The 20,127-nt window shown below is 30.8% G+C and overlaps 1 protein-coding gene across 2 annotated transcripts; it reads left to right on the top strand.

Annotated features, from left to right (window-relative positions):
• Nucleotides 1-325: 325 nt before the first annotated feature.
• On the top strand, nucleotides 326-16,422 carry LOC141677528 (uncharacterized). 2 transcript variants are annotated; one of them, XM_074483507.1, is made up of 11 exons: nucleotides 326-428; nucleotides 772-881; nucleotides 1,807-2,030; nucleotides 2,148-2,256; nucleotides 2,828-3,185; nucleotides 4,085-4,154; nucleotides 4,427-4,494; nucleotides 4,875-4,990; nucleotides 5,083-5,189; nucleotides 15,417-15,556; nucleotides 15,825-16,422. In XM_074483507.1, exons 2-11 carry the CDS (start codon nucleotides 801-803, stop codon nucleotides 16,070-16,072), a joined length of 1,521 nt encoding a protein of 506 aa, XP_074339608.1. In that variant the 5' UTR covers nucleotides 326-428; nucleotides 772-800; the 3' UTR covers nucleotides 16,073-16,422. The 2 variants fall into 2 exon arrangements, with proteins under 2 accessions (XP_074339608.1, XP_074339607.1); XM_074483506.1 differs by lacking the exon at nucleotides 326-428 and having other exon boundaries at nucleotides 435-881.
• The last annotated feature ends 3,705 nt before the right edge of the window (nucleotides 16,423-20,127 follow it).

The following is a 20,127-nucleotide window of genomic DNA, read 5'->3' as shown; positions in this document are numbered from 1 at the left end:
TATTTTCACTAAATCTCTTGATGAATCCACATTTATCAGATTAGTTGGTAAATTGGGTATGTTGAATAGTTATAGTGATTAAACTAGTTAATATCTGAGATATGTTCTTGAATGAATTTACGAATGAATTTGTCATATGAAAAATTCATTCGCAAATTTATTTTATCATTTATACCATATTTATTTCTTTTTCTATGTAATTTTATTATCCTATCTTATTTATTTATTCAACTTGTTAATTTTAATATCTCAGAATATTTTATTTTCTCTAAAAATATTTTTCTATGAATTTTATTTGCTGCTAAAGAGCAGGTTTTAAATGTTGCTGAGGTTAAAATTCGAATCGTGTTAGGGTTTATATTCTAATTCTAATTAAAATTATATCCTCCGGTACTACAATAACTTGTTCTCCTCAATCTCCTCCTTTTGTATGCATCTCTATCTATATATTACACTTGCCTTCTATGTTTTTTTAGTTTGAGATTTGCTTAATTACTTATGCATATGTTGTATATGTACACTTACCATACATATGTTAATCATTGTAGCTTGCTTAATTAATTCTATTTTAATTACAATACTCCCCATTTTTTGTAATTGTATTACTCCGTTTATTTGCTTGCCTTCGTTGTAGCTATAGGAGTTTAAGCATCGTCCTGATTGTTCTAATTATATGTGTATCATATATATACTATTATAATTATGTTGTTTACGATATTATGATTATGTTTGCACCAAACTGCCCTAGCTTTTAATTTTGTTCTTTCACAGCAAATTTACTTCTCTGAAAGCTTAGGGGGATGGACTTGGAATGGTTTTACGAAATTGAGGCCGTAGCCAACTTCATTTGTACACGTAATTTCCGCAGGGTTGCTTTGCAGGTACCAACTCCTTCCTCTCCCTTCCCTATTTCAACCTGTATTTTTAGTTTGACCTGACACAGATATATGCATAACCCATACTGATTCCCTCTTTTTTTTTTTTTTTCTTAAATTTAATAAAATTGGCTGTGTTTTATAATTGTCAATAATGATGGTATTGTGTCAAACTAAAAATATTTTAAAACACAATTGTACTGTGTCCCCTTATGAGACAAAACTGAATCGGAAACTTAGACTTAAACCTGACTTTGCAGGCCTGATTTCTAAAAAGTAGGACAAAGTTCCACCAACTTACTTTTACGTTTGTAATTTGTACGTGATATTAATTCCAAATAGCCTCACCTTCATGTAACTTACAGGAAATTTTTTGGATCCAATCCAGAAAGAAATAATAGAGTTTGAGGGATATGAATGGGTACAAAAAGTTTGATTTGCACCAAGTAATCTGACTCGGAGTTGTTTCATACTTGTATGTAGGGTGTTAGTCTCGATTTTTAGGTCTTTAAAGTGTTCAAATTCAATAAAACCTATAGAATTGGGCTAAGCCAGACTGGAATAGAGTTTGAGGGAGACATAAGGAGAAACCATTATGGAAGAAGATAAGAAAGCTTAAATTTTTCACAATATTAAAAGTGAAGCGTTCACATCATAGCACCTCACTTTACCATTATAAAATATCTTATTCTAAACTCATGACATGTGACTTGTGCATGGCTCAATTAACTGACAATGAACTTGCATAACTTAAAATACTCCAAGTAAACTAATTAAATTGCCACCTAGCCAAGATGTTTTTGGATCTTTAGTTTCAGTATTTAGTTCCCTTCTAATACTGGGAAAGCACTATATATCTTACTAAATTTTGTTTACTACACTAGTCATATGTTGATAACTTACTGCACCTTTTTGTGGTTTTCATTTTTAGTTCCCTGACAAGCTATTAAAAGAATCAACAAGAGTGGTTAGGGCATTGCGCGAAAAGCTTCATTTGCTACTAAAGTCATGTAGTGAAGAAAACAGAGATGTTCAGGATATTGGGTTGTTTGTAGTGGGGGATACTGCATATGGAAGTTGTTGCATTGATGAAGTTGCTGCATCTCACATTCATGCTGACTGTGTAATTCATTATGGTCATACATGTTTAAGTCCGTGAGTAAAATTTGTGATTATTTTATTTTATTTTTCTAATATTTTTTTTCGTCTGTAGTTATTCAATGGATGGTTTAACCCTGTGCTCTCTTTGTTATTAATCGTTGGATATTGCAGGACATCAAATTTACCTGCTTTTTTTGTTTTTGGAAAAGCTTTCATCAGTGAATCTAATTCTGCAGAGAATTTATGTAAATTTGCGTTGGCCAGTGGCAAGCCTGTAATGGTAAGCATTCAAGTTTAATTTATTTTTGGTTTCAATCTGCTTGTTATACCACTTTTGAATTGCCATCTTTACTTTGACTTGACAATTAAAGCTATGTTTGGTTCGGATAGGAATTAATTTCAATGCATTTTTCTTCTCCATCTGTCTGCACAAGCGCAGAGTGAGGAATTTGTGGTTTTCTAAAATTGGATATGGTTAGGCTTAGGTGTATAGGATTAGGACCCCAGTATGATGAGAAATTCTGTGGACTGCTTAAAGGCTGGTGTTTGGGTTGGACGTGTTTGGCTTTGTATAAAGTTAATGGACTTACAGTCTAAATTGCAGATGTGAATATCTTACTAAGCTTTTGGTAGGAAATGGTGTGACATGTTGTATACTAATGTCTCTGCATCTTCTTGTCATGTAGCTTTTTTCAACATGTAATAAGAATTTGATTTGGTTTTCTGCCACTTCCTAAAAATTGTCTTTTCTTATTGTGAAGTGAAGCTTACTCTATAGTTCAGCTGTTAAATTTCCGTGAGCTGTCCTTGCACATCTTTTTCTCAAAGGCTAACATTTTTCAATCATACAGGTCCTCTTCGGGCTGGAATATGCTTACGCAATGCAAGAGATCAGAAAAATGACAGTTGTTGAATCATCAAAGTTATGCGAGTCAACTTGCAGTTTAAATATCAATTATGCTGATGTTTTATGCTCAATTATAAATCCAACAAGGAAATCAGAAACCTGTGATGAACATCTTGAATCAACTAGCATGCCTACTTCTCATGAACGTAGTGGCGATACTACTGCTCAGAGTTATAAGATTGGAGGTTTGAGTTGGAGTGTTCCTGAGGGCAGCAGAATAGAGGATTACACACTCTTTTGGATTGGTTCTGATAACTCAGCTTTTGCGAATGTTGTGCTGACATTCAATGGTTGTGAAATAGGTAATTATTATACTCTTTTTCTTTACACTTATATGTTTTGGATGATTTGAAAGAAAAAGAGCACTTCCACCGACTCCAAAGGCCTACTTGTTTTCTCTGAGCTAGTAGCACATTTTTGAACTTGAAGTGGTGACCATTTCACTTTCTAAGAGCAGCTTGTTTATTTTTGCTAAGTTTAGGAACAGCATGTTAAATTGTAATTCGGCATCTAAATCTTAATAATATTATTTTGGGACATCACATCATTGTGATGTTAGTACAGACAGATCGGAATATAAACACACACACACACGCTTATGCTTCCGTCCATGCAGATATGTATGGATGCATGAAATGCATTTCACTATTTCTGTTTACTAAATCCTTACATAGGCATCACTCACTCTTATATAATTACCAAGAGGGATGAGAATATGAAATTCACACTTTTGATTCCTCTCTGTGAAACCAAATTCTTCAGACATGGAAGTAAACCAAGGTGGACAATTTGAGAAAATCGCCATGAATTTGATTTTATGGTATAAAAAGAAACCTCACCTTCAGGAAGAGCAAGAACATCACAAGTAATTCAAAAGCAGCATTAAAATGCTCTGCATAAATGAGAGATAGCAACATGAGAATCTGTTGCATTTCAGAACTCGAATGAAACTCTTTCTGCAGCAAGTCTATTGTCCATGCCACTTCAGATTTTTATTTATGCATATATTAATATAATCCGAATAACTCTTTCACCGATGCGGGTGACATAGTTTATGTCTAATCACATTTCATCTTCATTCTTGAGTCCTTAAGATCATAATCATGATTTTGTTTTTGAAATCCGCTATAAATTTTTTTCTTCGCCTCTAGTTTGTTAAAGAATGTCATCTTTGTTTTTTTCTTTCCATCATTTGTCTCAGTTAGATACGACGCTGCAGAAAATGAAATCATAACCGATTTTACTCAGCAAAGAAGAATTCTTAAGCGTAGGTACTGCCTCCTGCTTATTACGTTTGATTATTCCTTAGGCCGTTTCTACTAAATATATATATTACAACTTGCTTGAACAGTTTACTTCAGTCTTGTTATTCTTATTGTTTGATTGCATTCTAAAAATGATATACTGCAGATATTACCTTCTCGAAAAAGCAAATGATGCATTAAGCCATTTCCAATAAAATATATCATAACTTGCTTGAACAGTTTACTCAAGTATCGGTATTTTTATTATTTGAGTGCAATCTTAAAATGATACACTGCAGATATTACCTTGTGGAAAAAGCAAAGGATGCAAACATTGTTGGAATCCTTGTCGGAACTCTTGGAGTTGGTATGCTTACATCAAAGAAATTTGTTTTCCATTTGCGTTTATAATTACTATAAAATTTCTTAGAACAACATGTATTCTTATCTTGGCTACGTCTGGTGTTGGAGTGAAATGTGATGCGTGTTGGGATGTGCATAATTTCTTTCATACATAATGTGGTTGAACGGATCGTTTGTTTCTTTCACAATAATCTTTTGGTGTGTACTCTATGCCCACTCATGTCAAGCCTCAGTATAGCACACAAATGGAATCAATGATACACCAATGTGGAAACTAATAGAGGCCTGTGTTATAAACTGGCATATTCTAGCATCTTTTTCTGTAATGAAACTGGCCATCCTTCATCATTAAATCACCAAATAGTTTTTTGAACATAAATGCAGCTGGTTACCTTCGCATGATCCATCAGATGAAGGAACTAATCACAGCTGCAGGAAAAAAAGCTTACACTTTGGCTATGGGAAGACCAAATCCTGCAAAACTCGCCAATTTTCCAGAGGTAAAATTTAAGTAGGATGAACGATATAATTACGAGTTACTTCCCGATTTTTCAACTGCATGTAAAAGTTTCCATTGGAATATTTCCACCAGTGTGATGTTTTCATCTATGTCTCTTGTGCACAAACTGCCCTTTTGGATAGCAAAGAGTTTTTAGCTCCTGTTATTACCCCATACGAAGCGATGCTTGCATTCAACAGGTAATGATCTTCCATAATGTGTTCTTTGTGTTTAAGCTGTAGTTTCTTTTATTAATAAACTGCATTAAATACATAAAGATTGTATTACTGGTATGTCAAATATATACATATATATAATATATGTGTGTGTGTGTGTTTGTGTATATTTTAATTTCTTTAGTTCACACTACGTTTTCTTGGGAATATAAATTTAATAGAAATTCCGTTTCCCAGAAGACGACAATATTAGATTTCGTTTAGATGTATGTTCATTCATATCTAGTACATGGGGACTGATGTATAGGTGTTAAATAGTTAGTAGCCTGAGGCTCATAGCTTGCAAAAGATCATTATGTGGCTACCAGACGCCTAGATTGATGCGTAAACTGTCTTTCTAATTAGTTGATTGTAATATATATGTATATACACATAGGCAAATGCTCAAATGAGAAATCATATTAAAATGAGAACTGAGACTAAATCTCAGCCTCACCTTTTATATAACTACTTTTAATTATGACCTCACGATTTAATAGTATTATCTTTACACATCTATCCTCCCTTTCAAAATCCCATCTTACGCATATACAAGCACATACACCTGAGAACTAATCTTTTTTCGATGAGCTCACAGAATGGTTATCTAGTCGTCGACTAGTCGCCAAGTTGCTGAGGAAGATTAAGTCGAGGAGCGACTTTCAGTTTTGTCATCCATGGGTAAAACCCGACCCGGCCCAAATAGTCAAAATAGGGTTTTTTAAACCCAAGACTTATGGGTGGCTACAAAGGCGACATATTCATGTCCAATTAACAGATCCATCGATGGCGGCTTATCTCCGGTTAAGAATTCAGCGATTAATAGATCCATCAATAGATCCATCGATGGTGTTCTTCATTTCTATCTTCTTTTCGTCTTACTTCTCTTTCTTCTTTCTTTATTTCTTCTTCTCTCTTCTTCATACCTCCTCTGTGTGTACGTGTCCATATATACATGTTCTGTATATATATATATGTACACCTACGGTTTTTCATTCCGTTTTATAAAAAAACTTATTTTAAATCATTTTTTACTTTTTTGTTTCTTTTTTCTATTTCATTACTTATTAACACACAAAAACGAATTATAATCTTTCTTTTATTTAGAAACAAAAATTTGTCATTCTTTTACACAAAAGATGAGTTTTTATTTGATTTTTAGGTTTTAAATTTATTTTATCAGGTATAAAATTTTAAAATTTATCCATTAAAATTATTTTTTTCCCAACTTCAATTAATTTTCATCTATTTTAAATCTTCAAATTACCTAAGCACGTTTTAAATTTTGATGAATAACAAAACTATGCACTATTCACTGAATTGTTAATAAAAAAATATGCACATTCAACTAATCTAATAGTTACTCTGTTAGTTTTACATGAATTATGAAAAGCACAGGAGAAAGGAAATGAGTGCCAAAGTCGAGGGCAGATGCAGCAGTGGTGCAAACCACCTCCGGGGTGGATTAAAATTAACATTGACGCCTCTTGTCGGGTTAATTATGATTTCATAGGAGCTGGATGTGTAGTTCGAAATGAGAAGGGTGAGTTTATGCGTGCACGAGCTTGCCAGATTGGGGGACGAATGCAAGCAAAAGAGAGCGAAGTTAGAAGCCTCAGGGAAACACTACTGTGGGTCAGACAATGGAGAACTACGAAGTGTATCTTTGAGATGGATGCTAAGTCAGTGGTTGATGCTATCCGTGGGGGTAGTGGCGATTCTATATTTCATACGATTGTGGAAGATTGTGCGGAACTTCTCAAACACTTTGAACAAGTGTTAGCTGTGCTTGCTAGGAGATCTGCGAATAGAGTAGCACACTTGTTAGCTCAAGCTACTTATTCTATGTCAGGTCCTATGTAGTTGTATGATACTGCTCCGGATTTTATTTGTAATCTGATCGAGGAAGAAAGTTAATATATGCAAGTTCGATTTTTTCAAAAAAAAAAATATATGTATGTCGACTATTTGTCAAGTTTTTACGACTAGTCGGGCGAATTGTCGACTAGTCAATTTGAAGGTACTTGAGCATGGAGGCTCGACTTGTTGACTTAACAACCTTGGCTCACGGCGAATTCATCTTCTCCATCTACTTTTTTTTCTAATCATCACTTCCTCAATCTTTCCCTTCATATCCATCTAATTCCATTAAGTCTCCGCTCATACCCAACTTTTTCTTGCTTTTTTGTCGCCGGAAATATAGTACAGATCTATCGATCTTTTGTACTCTAAAAAAATATAATCAATTGTTTATTTTTTGATTGAGATCATTTTTGTTGCGGTTAGGTTGAAAAATCAGATTCAACAAGTTATAATTGAGAAGATAAATGAAGCAGAAAAATTGGTGATTTTTAATATAAAAGTGGATATGGAGTAAAATATAGTGATTTGGAATAAATAATTGTTGAATTAGCCTCAAATTTTTGGTAATTTTCGCATGGTTGTCGTGGCGGTAAGTCGAGGCGAGTAGATGGACTCCGGGCTAGTCAACTAGTCGAATAGTCGTAGACTAGTCGACTAATAAAATAATACATTACTAGGAATATATAATTATATATATTAGATATATAAGTCATTTAAGTTTCTAAACCTAATAAATGTTTTTTTTCAGTATTCAGCCACTAACCTTCGAGTAATATCAAGTTTACATATAACTATACAAGTAAATACATATACATGTATTATATATACATGAGTAAATAGTAAATACATATACATATACTGTGTATATATACATATACTATGTAAATATGTATACAATTAAACATAAAACATACATACATATACTTACCAGGTTGAAGAGAAGAGAAAGAAGAATATACTTACGAGGTAGAAGAAGATTATGATGAAGTCTGATTGTGATTCTAGTCTTTCATTACTTGTAGCCGCTAGTATGTAACTAGGGCTCGATGCAAGTGTGTTTCTGGGTTAAAAATTAAATTAGGCTAGATGTTGACCAGGTTTTGATCGGGTAAAACCGGGTTTGGGTCAATTTTGCACCAGTCCAGGATCCAAAAGACTAGTCGACCCGACTAGTCACCCAGTTGACAAGTCGGGCGAAATATTCATTTTTCATTGTCGACTATTCCAGTCGACTACCCATTCTCAACTAGCGGACTAGTCGTCCACTAGTCGAGTGCCGTGACAACCATGGATTTATGTTTATGTTTTAGTAATTTAAGCTTATAATTTGGTGATTTGTATTGAGTTTGAGTGATTTGTATTTGTTTTGGTAATTAAGGATTTGAGTTAGGTGCCTTTGATGGTGGAATCAACAAGATAACCGGGCCTTCTTGATCCAGGAGAACCCACTTAAAATGTAATAGGATATGAAGCATGTAAGTGCTAGACTTAAATTATGAATTTACCGGGGCTTAATCTTGTTGAGTTGATAATTAATGAGTTAACTCGTAAGTCGTGAGGATAGCTGAGGTATAATCTACTTTAAACATACTGATATACAGTTTATAAAAATAGTTAAGGTTTCTAGTTCTCATTATAAGAGGTTTTTATTGGAGTAGCACCCTATATCTATACTATTATATTAAAGTTTGGTTGGCAATCCGTCTAGTCATCGTAATTATAGTAATATTTAAAACACTCTCATAAATAGTTTCATATTTACAATAGAATTATTTAGATACAAATAAAATTATAATATGTCTACTGGTCTTGATTTAAACAAAATAATATATAATATTCACCCGAGCCGGGCTAAACAAAATTATACTATTGATCCAACCTTAAATAGAAATAAAAAAAAATTACATACAGTTAGCTGGATTTGCGGCCTCGGACTAAAAGAAAATAATAATGACTAATAAAAATTTGAAAATAAATTCTTTTGATCGATATAATGTCATCAGACTAAAACAAAATAATAAACGGGCTAAAATTAAATCAAAATTTAAAAGCAAATTTGTTTAGTTGATATAATGTCATTATGCTAAAACAAAATTATATATTATTTATTCGGTCTCAAACAAAATAATATTTAACCCGGACTAAAATAAAATTAAACAAAAAACTAAATATAGTTTGCTGGATCTGGTCGATATAATAGGTCTAAGGATAAAATCAAGTTTTTCTATCTCATGCTAAAACAATGATACTACCGATCTGGCTAAATATTTTTTATTGAACTTGGCAAAAAAATGAAATTTTAAACATAATACGTTGGTCGATAAAATACCATCATGCTAAAACAAAAATATTATCTATTCAATTTAAAATAAAATAATATTCACCTTGTGCTAAAATAAAATTAAAAACAAACTCAATATATTTAGGTGGTTGATATAACAGGCCTGATAATAAAAATAAAAATGTATATTATTGATCTACGTTAAACTATAATTAAATTTCAACTAAAGATGATTCTTGTATTATTAATTGTGTTGAAATAAAATTAAAATCTACTTAATTTGTTGTTAGGTATAATGTAGGATAACTAGGTACCAACCCTAAAAGCCGAAATATTAAAAATTTGATATTTGGGTTTATATAATTACGTGTTTACTTCAATTTTTATAATATATACTATTTTAATAAGAACAAAATATAGATGTTTTCTTTACTATTTTAATAATAAAAAAATATAGATGATTTCCCAGTTGACTAAAATTAATCAAAATATGCTATCGATCTCGGCTACAAAAATTATATAACTAATTCCTGTTAAATTTAAACTAAACTTAAAATAAGAAAATAATTAGACGAGTTCAAATAAAATAATATGTACTTTTATCCGAACTAACATAAATTTTTTGCCATTGATACATAATTTTTTTATCATAAATCCGGCTTTAAACAAATTAAACTAAAATATATCTAAATATAATTAGTTGGATTTGCTTCGTATACCGAACTACAGATAATTCGTATACTATTGATATGATCTAAAATTTACCTCTAAATAAAAATAAATTATCTTTCATAAACGAACATATAAACATCAATAAAACTATATCTTTCAATCAGTGTCATTTTTTTAAACTAAAATATCACTCACTTATATTTAAAATTATTATCAAATTATATTATTAACAATTTCTAATGAATATATTAGCGTTTAAATTTTTTACTTCAGATTAATTCAAAAAGTATATAATATTAAAAACATTATGTGCATCGCACGGGTTTAAGACTAGTATATATATGGACACACTAGCTTATAAAATGTGATGCACATATTTTTTTTTATATGATTTTTTTATTTTATTTGAATTGATATTTTAAGACATGAAATTTTTTGTTATAAATTTTTAATGATATAATTTGATGATAATTATGTATGTACATGTATATGTTCGTGATGTTTTCTAGAAATGGAGATATTTAGTTATAAAATATAAAAAAAGTTGATGCATTTTAGCTGAAAAGATAATTGGTTAGTTATCAGTAATTATAATACTATTATTTTATTCTATTAAAATGAATTGCTTGTGTAATTTTTGGAAAATGAGGATTTGGTTAGAAATAATAGTAAAGGTAATGTGTTTTATTTGAAAAAGATAATTGATTAGTTATTAGTGTTAGAATTTTATGCTTTGATATTTAAATATAAATATATTTTAATAATTGGTTATGTTGACCAAATATTTAGGATAATAGATTATGTTTAGATATGTTTTAGGTTTGAATGTTTTTGAATTATGGTTGTATTATTTTTAGGAGATAAGATAGATTGTTATGTATTTGCCTATAAAAGGCCACAAATGATTATAATAAATATAATGCCTTCACGTTATAATTTGTTTTACACCTGCTTCTTCACAATGTAGACACCTACACCTATAACCCTAGATGTACTTACACATATAAAAAATTAACATGGTATCAGAGCTTTCTTCTTAAGGGACCTGTGAAAGACCATGCCTCATATCTTCACCATATCACATTTCCATGACTTATACACACACCATAACACAACTCACAATCGTAACACATTTTTCATGACTGAGAAATCTAAAATCACAACCCATAACTATAACACATGCCCATAACACATGCCCATGACCTATAACCATAACCCACAACTATAACAAATGACTGAGTAGTCTAAAATCACAACCCACATGACTGAGAAGTCTAAAATCATAACATATTATGGCATACAAAAATATAACCCAAAATCACATTCATGAAAAATGAATGGAGACAACAACAATCAGGAGGAGCACAACTATAATCCAGGAGGAGCGCGAGAACAATGTGTTTAGATGATAAAAATGTCCAAGAAATGAAAGGCTACAACACAGGAGGAGCATGGAGATTATAATTTTGTTTTGATGAAAATTAAATATCAAAGTAAGGAGGAGTGTTAGAATTTTATGCTTTTATATTTAAATATAAATATATTTTAATAATTGATTATGTTGACCAAATATTTAGGATAATAGATTATGTTTATATATGTTTTAGATTTGAATGTTTTTGAATTATGGTTGTATTAGGAGATAAGATAGATTGTTATGTATTTGCCTATAAAAGGCCACAAATGATTATAATAAATATAATGCCTTCACGTTATAATTTGTTTTACACCTGCTTCTTCATAATGTAGACACCTACACCTATAACCCTAGATGTACTTACACACATATAAAAAATTAACAATTAGTAATAATTATAATATTATTATTTTATTTTTATTAAAAACTCTGTTTTTTTATTTGTCATTTTGACTGTTGCACACATTTCAATATGGGAAATTTTAAAAATTTCTTTTTATGAATTAAAATATAAGTTGTCTACTTTTAATTATAACAAAAAAATTTATAAATGATAATTCTCAGTAGCCGGTCAAAGCACATTGAAATGTGTGCAAAAGTCAAATCGACGAATTAAAAAAACAGAGGGAGTAGATTGCCTGTGATATTTTTGGAAAGTGGGGTGTTTTGGTTGGGAAAATAGAAAAGGAAAATAATTTTAGTCTTGTTTAACTCAGATGAATAGTATAAATTATTTTTTTTACCTGGTCAAATTTTATTTGTTTTTAATTATGTTTTACCTTGTATTAGTACTATATATTTTTAGTCCGGATGAATAGTAATGTTATTTTATTTTAGCCCGATTTTATCATTTCGATCAACGAATTACCAGTTTAATAATATAATTTTTTTAACCGAATCAATAGTAGTTATTGTTTTGTTTTAGCCCGAAATTTATTACACTGACTAAATATAACTGATTATATTGAGTTTGATTTTAAATTTATTTTGACCTCGACCATAATATATAGTTCTTTAGTTAAAGACATATAATGTCTATTATTTTGTTTTATTTCAATGTCATTACACCGAGAACCAATTATCTCTATTTAAGTATCGAAAAAAGAATTATGAATAACATAGATACAAAATCAATCCCTTATATTATATAAATCAAATACGGTATTGACTAACCGATTAACCAATTTTAAAGTTTCGGTGTGCAATGCATAAGTGTTTTATTTTTTTACTTAATAAATGTTTATTAATTTGAAATAGTTAAAAAAATTAAATTAAAGTTCAAACAAAAAAATTACAATCAAACAATCAATCCCGTGTATTATATTAACCCAAGTACTATATAAACCCAAATGCAGTACAGACTAATCGACTACCAAATTTTAATATTTCGGCGTGCAATGCACGGATATATATTTTTTTACTTAACAAATGTTTATTAATTTGAAATAGTTAAAAAAATTTACCGGTTTTCATTTGATTTTATTTCGGCTCTATTTTGAGTTCTCTAAATAAGATTTTGACGATTTTGGAGCGCACCCGAAGCTTACGAAGTAATGTTTAATTTAGTGATGGTTTAAAAATTGTCCAAAAAATATTGTTCAGAATTTAAAGAAAAAAATTAATTACGAATTTTGCATTATTTTTCAATTCAGTTTAGGATACCTATTTCTTTTTTATTCAAATAATTGAAAGGGTTGGAAATTCTATTCTATTCAGAATACCAGCTTATCGTTGATAGTAGAATATTATTTTATTTTATATCCAACGACAATGATCAATTTGTTTAAAGATATAACGGTCTCTATTAAATTGGCAGTATAGGGACCATAACTACCAAAAATGTGGATAAGATCCCCATTATACATATTATATAATAAGGATGTAATGAGTCATATCCAATATACTAGCGTTTTTATTTATTAATTGAAGAAATCTGTAATATCACATACATATATGTACTTAAGTATGTATAAGGTAAATAGACTTGGATCTATAAGATAAAAAAGGCACTGCTCTTGTTTGTAACCAATGGCGAAAACTCAAAAATCCATGTTTGTAGTATTGATTTATTTAACTTGTCTTCTCTCTTTCTGTTTTTCGGTACTCAGTTCTAAAATAACCGTTGCTCATTTTGATGTCTCCTCGTTCTCAACATTAAATATTTCGTTCGTTCTAGTATTAGGGGTCATTCTTGACCATGACCCTTGTACCTTACATGTAAATTAACACCGGAAATTGGTAGTTTTTTTTAGACAAAAATCTGAAGAATGTGTCTAAAAAAACTGAAATTGGTAGATTTTTTAGACAAACAAAAATCCAATAAGAGTCTCCTTATTGGATTAATTGCAGTGATATTAACACACGCTAAAATTTACGCAAGTATACGCGTTCGCAAGTAATATAGAATTTTTTCTAGTTCGTTCTCACATAGACTCTTTTTGATTAATTTAAGATTTATGCATTTATGCAACAATGATATGGCTATTGCTCAATGTTAAAATAATAATAATTTGAGATATTTTATAACGAAGAATTAACTAACATGCAATAACTAAGAGATTAAAAGGGTTGATTTACTATATGAGACAAACATGAGATTTTAACTTCATTAAATACTCCATTCAAAGTCATTATTCTTAACCTTAGCATGCAATGGTGATGACAACTAATCAGATAACACGAAACTAGTAAACGCCAACTTTCGTTGCACGAATACCCTATTACCAGACATCCACAAAAGAGATAGAAGCTGAATAGATACCAATTATGTTGAGACCCTATATGTCTATAGAATTTGACAATATAAAGGTTTAATGAACAAGTTATCTATGATGATTACATAGGGCACGTAAGATGGTTAAAATTACCTACGAATCATGCATTACAAATACATGAACCTATGCTAGTATGACAAATTCTAAATCTCTATATTCACTGTCTCTTTAATAGAGATTAACACGCTATCTTATATGTTCGCGATGCACATAAGACGAATAAGCACAACCAATACTAGGATATAATACAATCACCACACACTAAAATATATAAACAAATTAACTAAAGGAATCCATAAGTAAATCCGTTAGAACCCCACGATAACGATTAGTTCATAATTTAACTCATCATCACCATGGGTTCCAAAGAAAGCGTGATAATAAACAAGGTTTTTATAAACCGAATAAAATCACAAAGTACGTTAACAAGAATAATAGGTTCAACAATAAAGAAAACGAGCATCCAAGATTACTACTTAAGCAAAAGAATCACAAGTAAAACAAGCTCTTCTTCTCCTTCGTTGAAATTGTGCTACTAGGTCTTCTTTTTGTCTTCTCCTTAGTCTCTGTTGTAAGAGTCTTTAAATATCAGCCCAATTAGAGTAGAAGTCCAGAAAATCAGTCTTCTATAAGAATCAGGAAACTGAAAAAACGACCTAGCGTGACCGCCCTGGATCGGGCGTGGCCGCTCCCAAGTGTAGCGCGGCCGCGCTGAGCTTCTGAAAAAAATGATTTCTTTGTATTTAATTGGCTTCACTTGCTGATTTCTTCGCGCAATTGATCAAGGCTTCATCCTAACACTCTTTCAAGCATCAATCATGCAATATCCAACCCTTCTTCCTGATTATGCCCTGAAATGCAAAACACTACAAAAACACATTAAATACACAAACAACTTAGTACAAAACACCAATTCGAGCTTTTACGAAGCGTTATAAATGGATATAAATACCACTTAACACTTCGCTACATGTAACTTGAAATTAAATTTATTAAGATCTTAATATTGTAGTAAGGTGAGGTTTAATTTGAAATCCTGCTTAATGGAACCAGCCTCCCATTTATGGGAAGGGACAAGGTCTGCTACATCTAACCTTCCTGCAGACCCCTACTTGCAATGTATACTCAATATATTTGGTTTAGGATGTGAATGTCTGTGTAATACTCATCATTTTAATTCATTTCTCATTGCATTGCCTTCCCAGGGATACAGAGTGGACAGGAGCACATGTAATGGAATTTCAACAGTTAATATCATCAAATCCTGCAGAATCAAGAAACCCATCAAAAGAGGCGAGGTTTTCATTTTTTCAAGGTGGATATGTTGAAGACTCTGACTTGCAAGGTAGTTTGCTTTCAGTTACCTGTAACATTATGCCCACAATTTTTCAGGCTAATTATAAAATTGCTTTACATGTCATCCAAATATGCTTTAACAAGTATCTTGTAAAGCATATTATGCTAAAAAACTAATGAAGAGGCGCAATCAATCTTATATGCATACCTCATAAACACATTAACACAAGCTGGCATATCTTTAAATTTTTTTATTAATTGTTGTAAAAGTTTAAGTGTTTAAATGTTTTTGGTTAATTTTATTTTTGAATATGTAGTTCAATCAGAAGTTGGTGATGAAGATGATAAGGATGGAGTTGTTGCCATAGTAAATATTATGGAGAAGGCTTTGCAGGTTCGTGACAAGGGTCCTCAATACCTAGTCAAGGGAGCAGCGAATTCTGGGCCGGAGTATTTTGCAACTCGATCTTTCCAAGGTCTCGAGATCTATGGAAAGAGTTCTTTTCCTGAACCACTTTTGATTGGAAGAACTGGCAAAGCATCGGGATATGAGGATGAGAAATGAAAACAGTTGCTATATTATATCATGTTTGCAGAATCTGGTGACATTCATTAAATATGCAAGAACAGCAGACATACCAGAAAGCAGTTGGTGACAACGAGTATCGTACTCTTAAAGACAGGTATAAAGTTCTGTAGTTTGAGTGCTTGAGGAAAGCAACTGAGAATCAATCCGTTCTTTTCTTCTCTTTGCTAGGTAGTGGCTGAATGTCTGTTTCCAGGGATAAGATCTCTATTTTATCTCTATCACAACTTTTTGAAGATTATGTACAAATGCCAAATTTATCTTTTTGTTGTCAGAAATGCCATATGTAAACTGCTTAGTCCATCTGCAATATATTTGATCATTGACCATTTGAGCCTAATATCAATGTTTGATCATTGACCATTTGAGCCTAGTATGAAATATACGTATCGTCTTGTTCATTTTGTTTTGTTCCGTCTACAATATTATACTATATGTTTGTCAGTAGTCTTCATACTTCATGTACCATTTTGTATTTTTGCTCCTTCCCACACAATAAGAGTCGTCCCATGACATTTTATTGTAATATGCCGTGTTTAGCCGGGGTGAACAAAATAAAATTGAGACTGAATCGAAAAATTGAAAAATTACCCCGAAAAAAATTGTTAACGAAAAATTGTAAAAACTTGTAATTTCGATTCGGTTTCGGTTTTGGATTATTAACCAAATCGAAAATATATTATTTTAATAATTTATAATTCTATTTATATATTCATATATATATATATATATATATATATAATTAACCCAAGCCCATTGCATTAATATTAATAATTTAATGTGAGTACGTGACAGCATTTTTCAACGGCATTTTTGGTTGTCAAACTGATCGGAGTCCTGTGATTGCCGTAAAGTTGTAAATCATGACAACTTCATCATTAGTTAAATTCAAATTTTGTCCTAAAAACATATTTAACTTTTTTCATTTTTATAAATTTTCATTTTATTTATATTGTACTAACATTTATATTGCGCATATATATAATTTTCAATATATATGATATAGCTAATAAATAGAATAATCTAGTAAGACATATTTTACAAAGTGTACTGGTGTACCTGTTCTACCTGTCCAGAATGGCAAAATGCACATATAAAATATTTATTAATGCAAACTTTGGATTTAATTTGTTTTTTTTATTATAATTTCACTTTCATTTGCAAATAAATGTAAAGTCTACCATGCAGATTTATTTAAAGTGGCAGATATATAGTTAATGCAGGGGACATCTGCTCATTTCTTTATGTATTTACTATCATTAATTAAATATATAAAAAACGAGATATTTCTGCATACTATAAATTATACCGTTTCTCTTCCATTTAGTTCAAATAAACCCACCCTCTTCTATGTAACTAGATACCTGACGTTAGAAGCCGCCTCCCTCCTCTGTCCCCTCTCCTACTCTCCTAGGGTTTGTCAATTTTCAAGTAAATCGAGGGGCTTCTACTGGTTTTCTCCAGTGAAAAGTCCCAATCTCTTCATTTTTTTATTCTCGTTAATTTCTTTTCAATAAAACTCATTTTTTTTGGGTATTTGTGTGTCTCTCCTCTTGGAGTGTGTATCTGTCTCTCCTTTTGGAGTGTTTGTTATGTTTTTGCTTAGTCATGCTCGGGTTAATCTGACTACTTTGAAAATGATTTATGTGGTTTTGTGGGAGATCTGTTTTTCGTGCATTAAATTTGGGTTGGTGCCGATTATTACAAGAGCTTACTTTTCACAACTAAAATGTGTTCATCTTTTGAGATCTTTCACCCTCGGCTTGTCTATAGCTGGTTTTTGGCATGTAGATAGCTTGGGTGCTTCTGAACATTGGGCTACAGGTGGTGCGTATGTGAAGGTCATTTGTGATATTACTAGTTCCAGGATTGGTGCATGTATGATCGATCAGGAAGCTATTGTAATCGTTTTTCATTCAAAGAATCGTGAGATTCATGATGTTAAACAGTCTGAAAACATAAGCGACTATTTGCTTAGCTCGTTTATTTGTTTAATCCTGACTGTGTTTTTTTCGATGGGAGTTTTGTTTCTATTGAAATTAAGTTGTAATTTTGGTTGATGCAATTTATAAAAAGCATTTTGTCAAAACAAAAAAAAAACCCACCCTCTTCTCTCTTTCCATAAATTCCGAAAATTCTCCTTATCCCAACCGTTCAAATACATCAATTTTTTTAATATTCTAACACTCAAACGCCAAATGCTTTATCACATGTATATATAGGCCTTTACTCGGTGGAGAACCATCTTATATGAAAAATCATTAATTTTTTTATGAAATCTCATCGCAAATTGTAAACTTTTATTTTAAAAAACATAAAATTCGATGATAATCTAAATTAATAATTATATTAGAATATAATAAAAAAATTAACAATTAAAATGAGATAAAATTACTTAATTTTAAATTTGATTCTACATTACAATAATTTTTAATAAGTGTGATTCTACTATAAAATCAATTTAAACTTTTTCATTAATTTTAATAATTTTTTAAATAAAAAAATTGCGTAACTTCGATTTTTAACTTGATAATTAAAATATATAACTATATATGATGAAAAATAAAATAAAATATATATTTTATATTTTTTAAATTATAGTTCTGCACGATTCTAGGGTATTACATGGAGTGCCCTGTATATATAATCACAAGATTCATGTTTACTGTTTTAATATTTCACGGTAGCAATAAAGAAGTCATGAGCTTGCTAACAGTGTTATCTTACTAGCAAGCTGATTTCATATATTTTTATATTTTTTAATATTATTTTGCTGAAGATTGATTTCTTGATATAATTAGTCTATCAGTTAGTTAACAAAGTTTCTAACGGACTTATCAACGAGTTTATAGATGCCGCCATAAATAATTTAAAATTAACCAGAATTATATAAGAATCAATTTTTTTAAGGACTCTGTCTCCCTATATATATACGAGCTCCTCAAATGTTCAAACTCTTTTATAAAAATCAATTGTTATTTTCTAGAAAGTTGTTTTCAAACGTTTATCTCTAAGAACTTTCTTACCTGAATGATATTTTAATTTAAACTAAAAATAAATGTTTTAAATCTTTTCTACTCTATCTCATCTTTAGTTTAAACGTGTTTCAGATTATCTTAACATTTAAATTATAACAAATTCACCGTGAGACTTGGTCAAATTTAGAAGTTGTGTTGTTTATTCGAAAGTTAACTTAATTTATAAATACACTAGGGTATACTTTCTTTTGAGGTTGATCAATGTAGTATACACCATCCTGAGAAAATATAACTTACATTCATTGAATATTATTTTTCTGAGCTCTAATTTATTCACGTTTATCTATATCCATATAGTTCATAGTTTCAGTTGTAATTTTCATTTAAACTTGTATTGTTCAAGATGTAAACATTTTTTGCGGAGTAGTAGAGTTTGGATAACAAGAGTTCAGGAATTTAGATTGCTAGAGGAGGCTGTACATGGTTGGTATAGGGCTTAGAGGGTAATTCATTCAAGGGAACAAGTGTTATCAGCAAGCTGCTATCAGGAATAAGAGATAAAGGGGGATATATTTTGAATCTTGTAATAATATCATCTCAGTGATTAATAATATATTATCTTAGCAAGTTGGTAAGAAATCATGACGTAGGCCATTAGGCATAGAGGTCGAACCTGACTAAAATCATCTATGTTATTTACTTGCTGTTATTTATATTCTACATTGCATATCGAGTGTCAGCTTGCTGACAACATTTATTCAGACTTAACAGTAAGCTGTCTGACAGTTTGTTAAATATTCGGTAACAGTTTAAAATCAGTGATAATTAGCCATAATACTTATTCCCCCCTCTAGGTGTGCACTTTCATTATTGGAGATGGTCTTGAAGCTATTTGTTTTGTTTAATATGCAACTAGTAGTACCTTCAACCTTTCAAAATCAATTTAAATGAACAGGCCTTTTGTTCCATTATCTTTACAAAATTGCAGATAGGCTTGTGGTCCCGATGGATGATTTCAGATTTACATATTCTCACAACTAGATTTACAACCTTTAA

The sequence above is a fragment of the Apium graveolens genome, chromosome 8 (assembly GCF_009905375.1).
Source record: "Apium graveolens cultivar Ventura chromosome 8, ASM990537v1, whole genome shotgun sequence".
NCBI lineage: Eukaryota > Viridiplantae > Streptophyta > Magnoliopsida > Apiales > Apiaceae > Apium > Apium graveolens.
The sequence above is the reverse complement of the archived record's forward strand: the minus strand, read 5'-3'. Positions and strand labels throughout refer to the sequence as shown.

Bases quoted from the DNA above. Each gene is read 5' to 3' on its own strand.
- LOC141677528 (XM_074483507.1), top strand. From the start codon at position 801: ATGGACTTGGAATGGTTTTACGAAATTGAGGCCGTAGCCAACTTCATT. The intron at 2,031-2,147 runs GTGAGTAAAATT...TGGATATTGCAG, and splicing joins GGTCATACATGTTTAAGTCC to GACATCAAATTTACCTGCTT. The intron at 15,557-15,824 runs GTAGTTTGCTTT...TTGAATATGTAG, and splicing joins TGAAGACTCTGACTTGCAAG to TTCAATCAGAAGTTGGTGAT.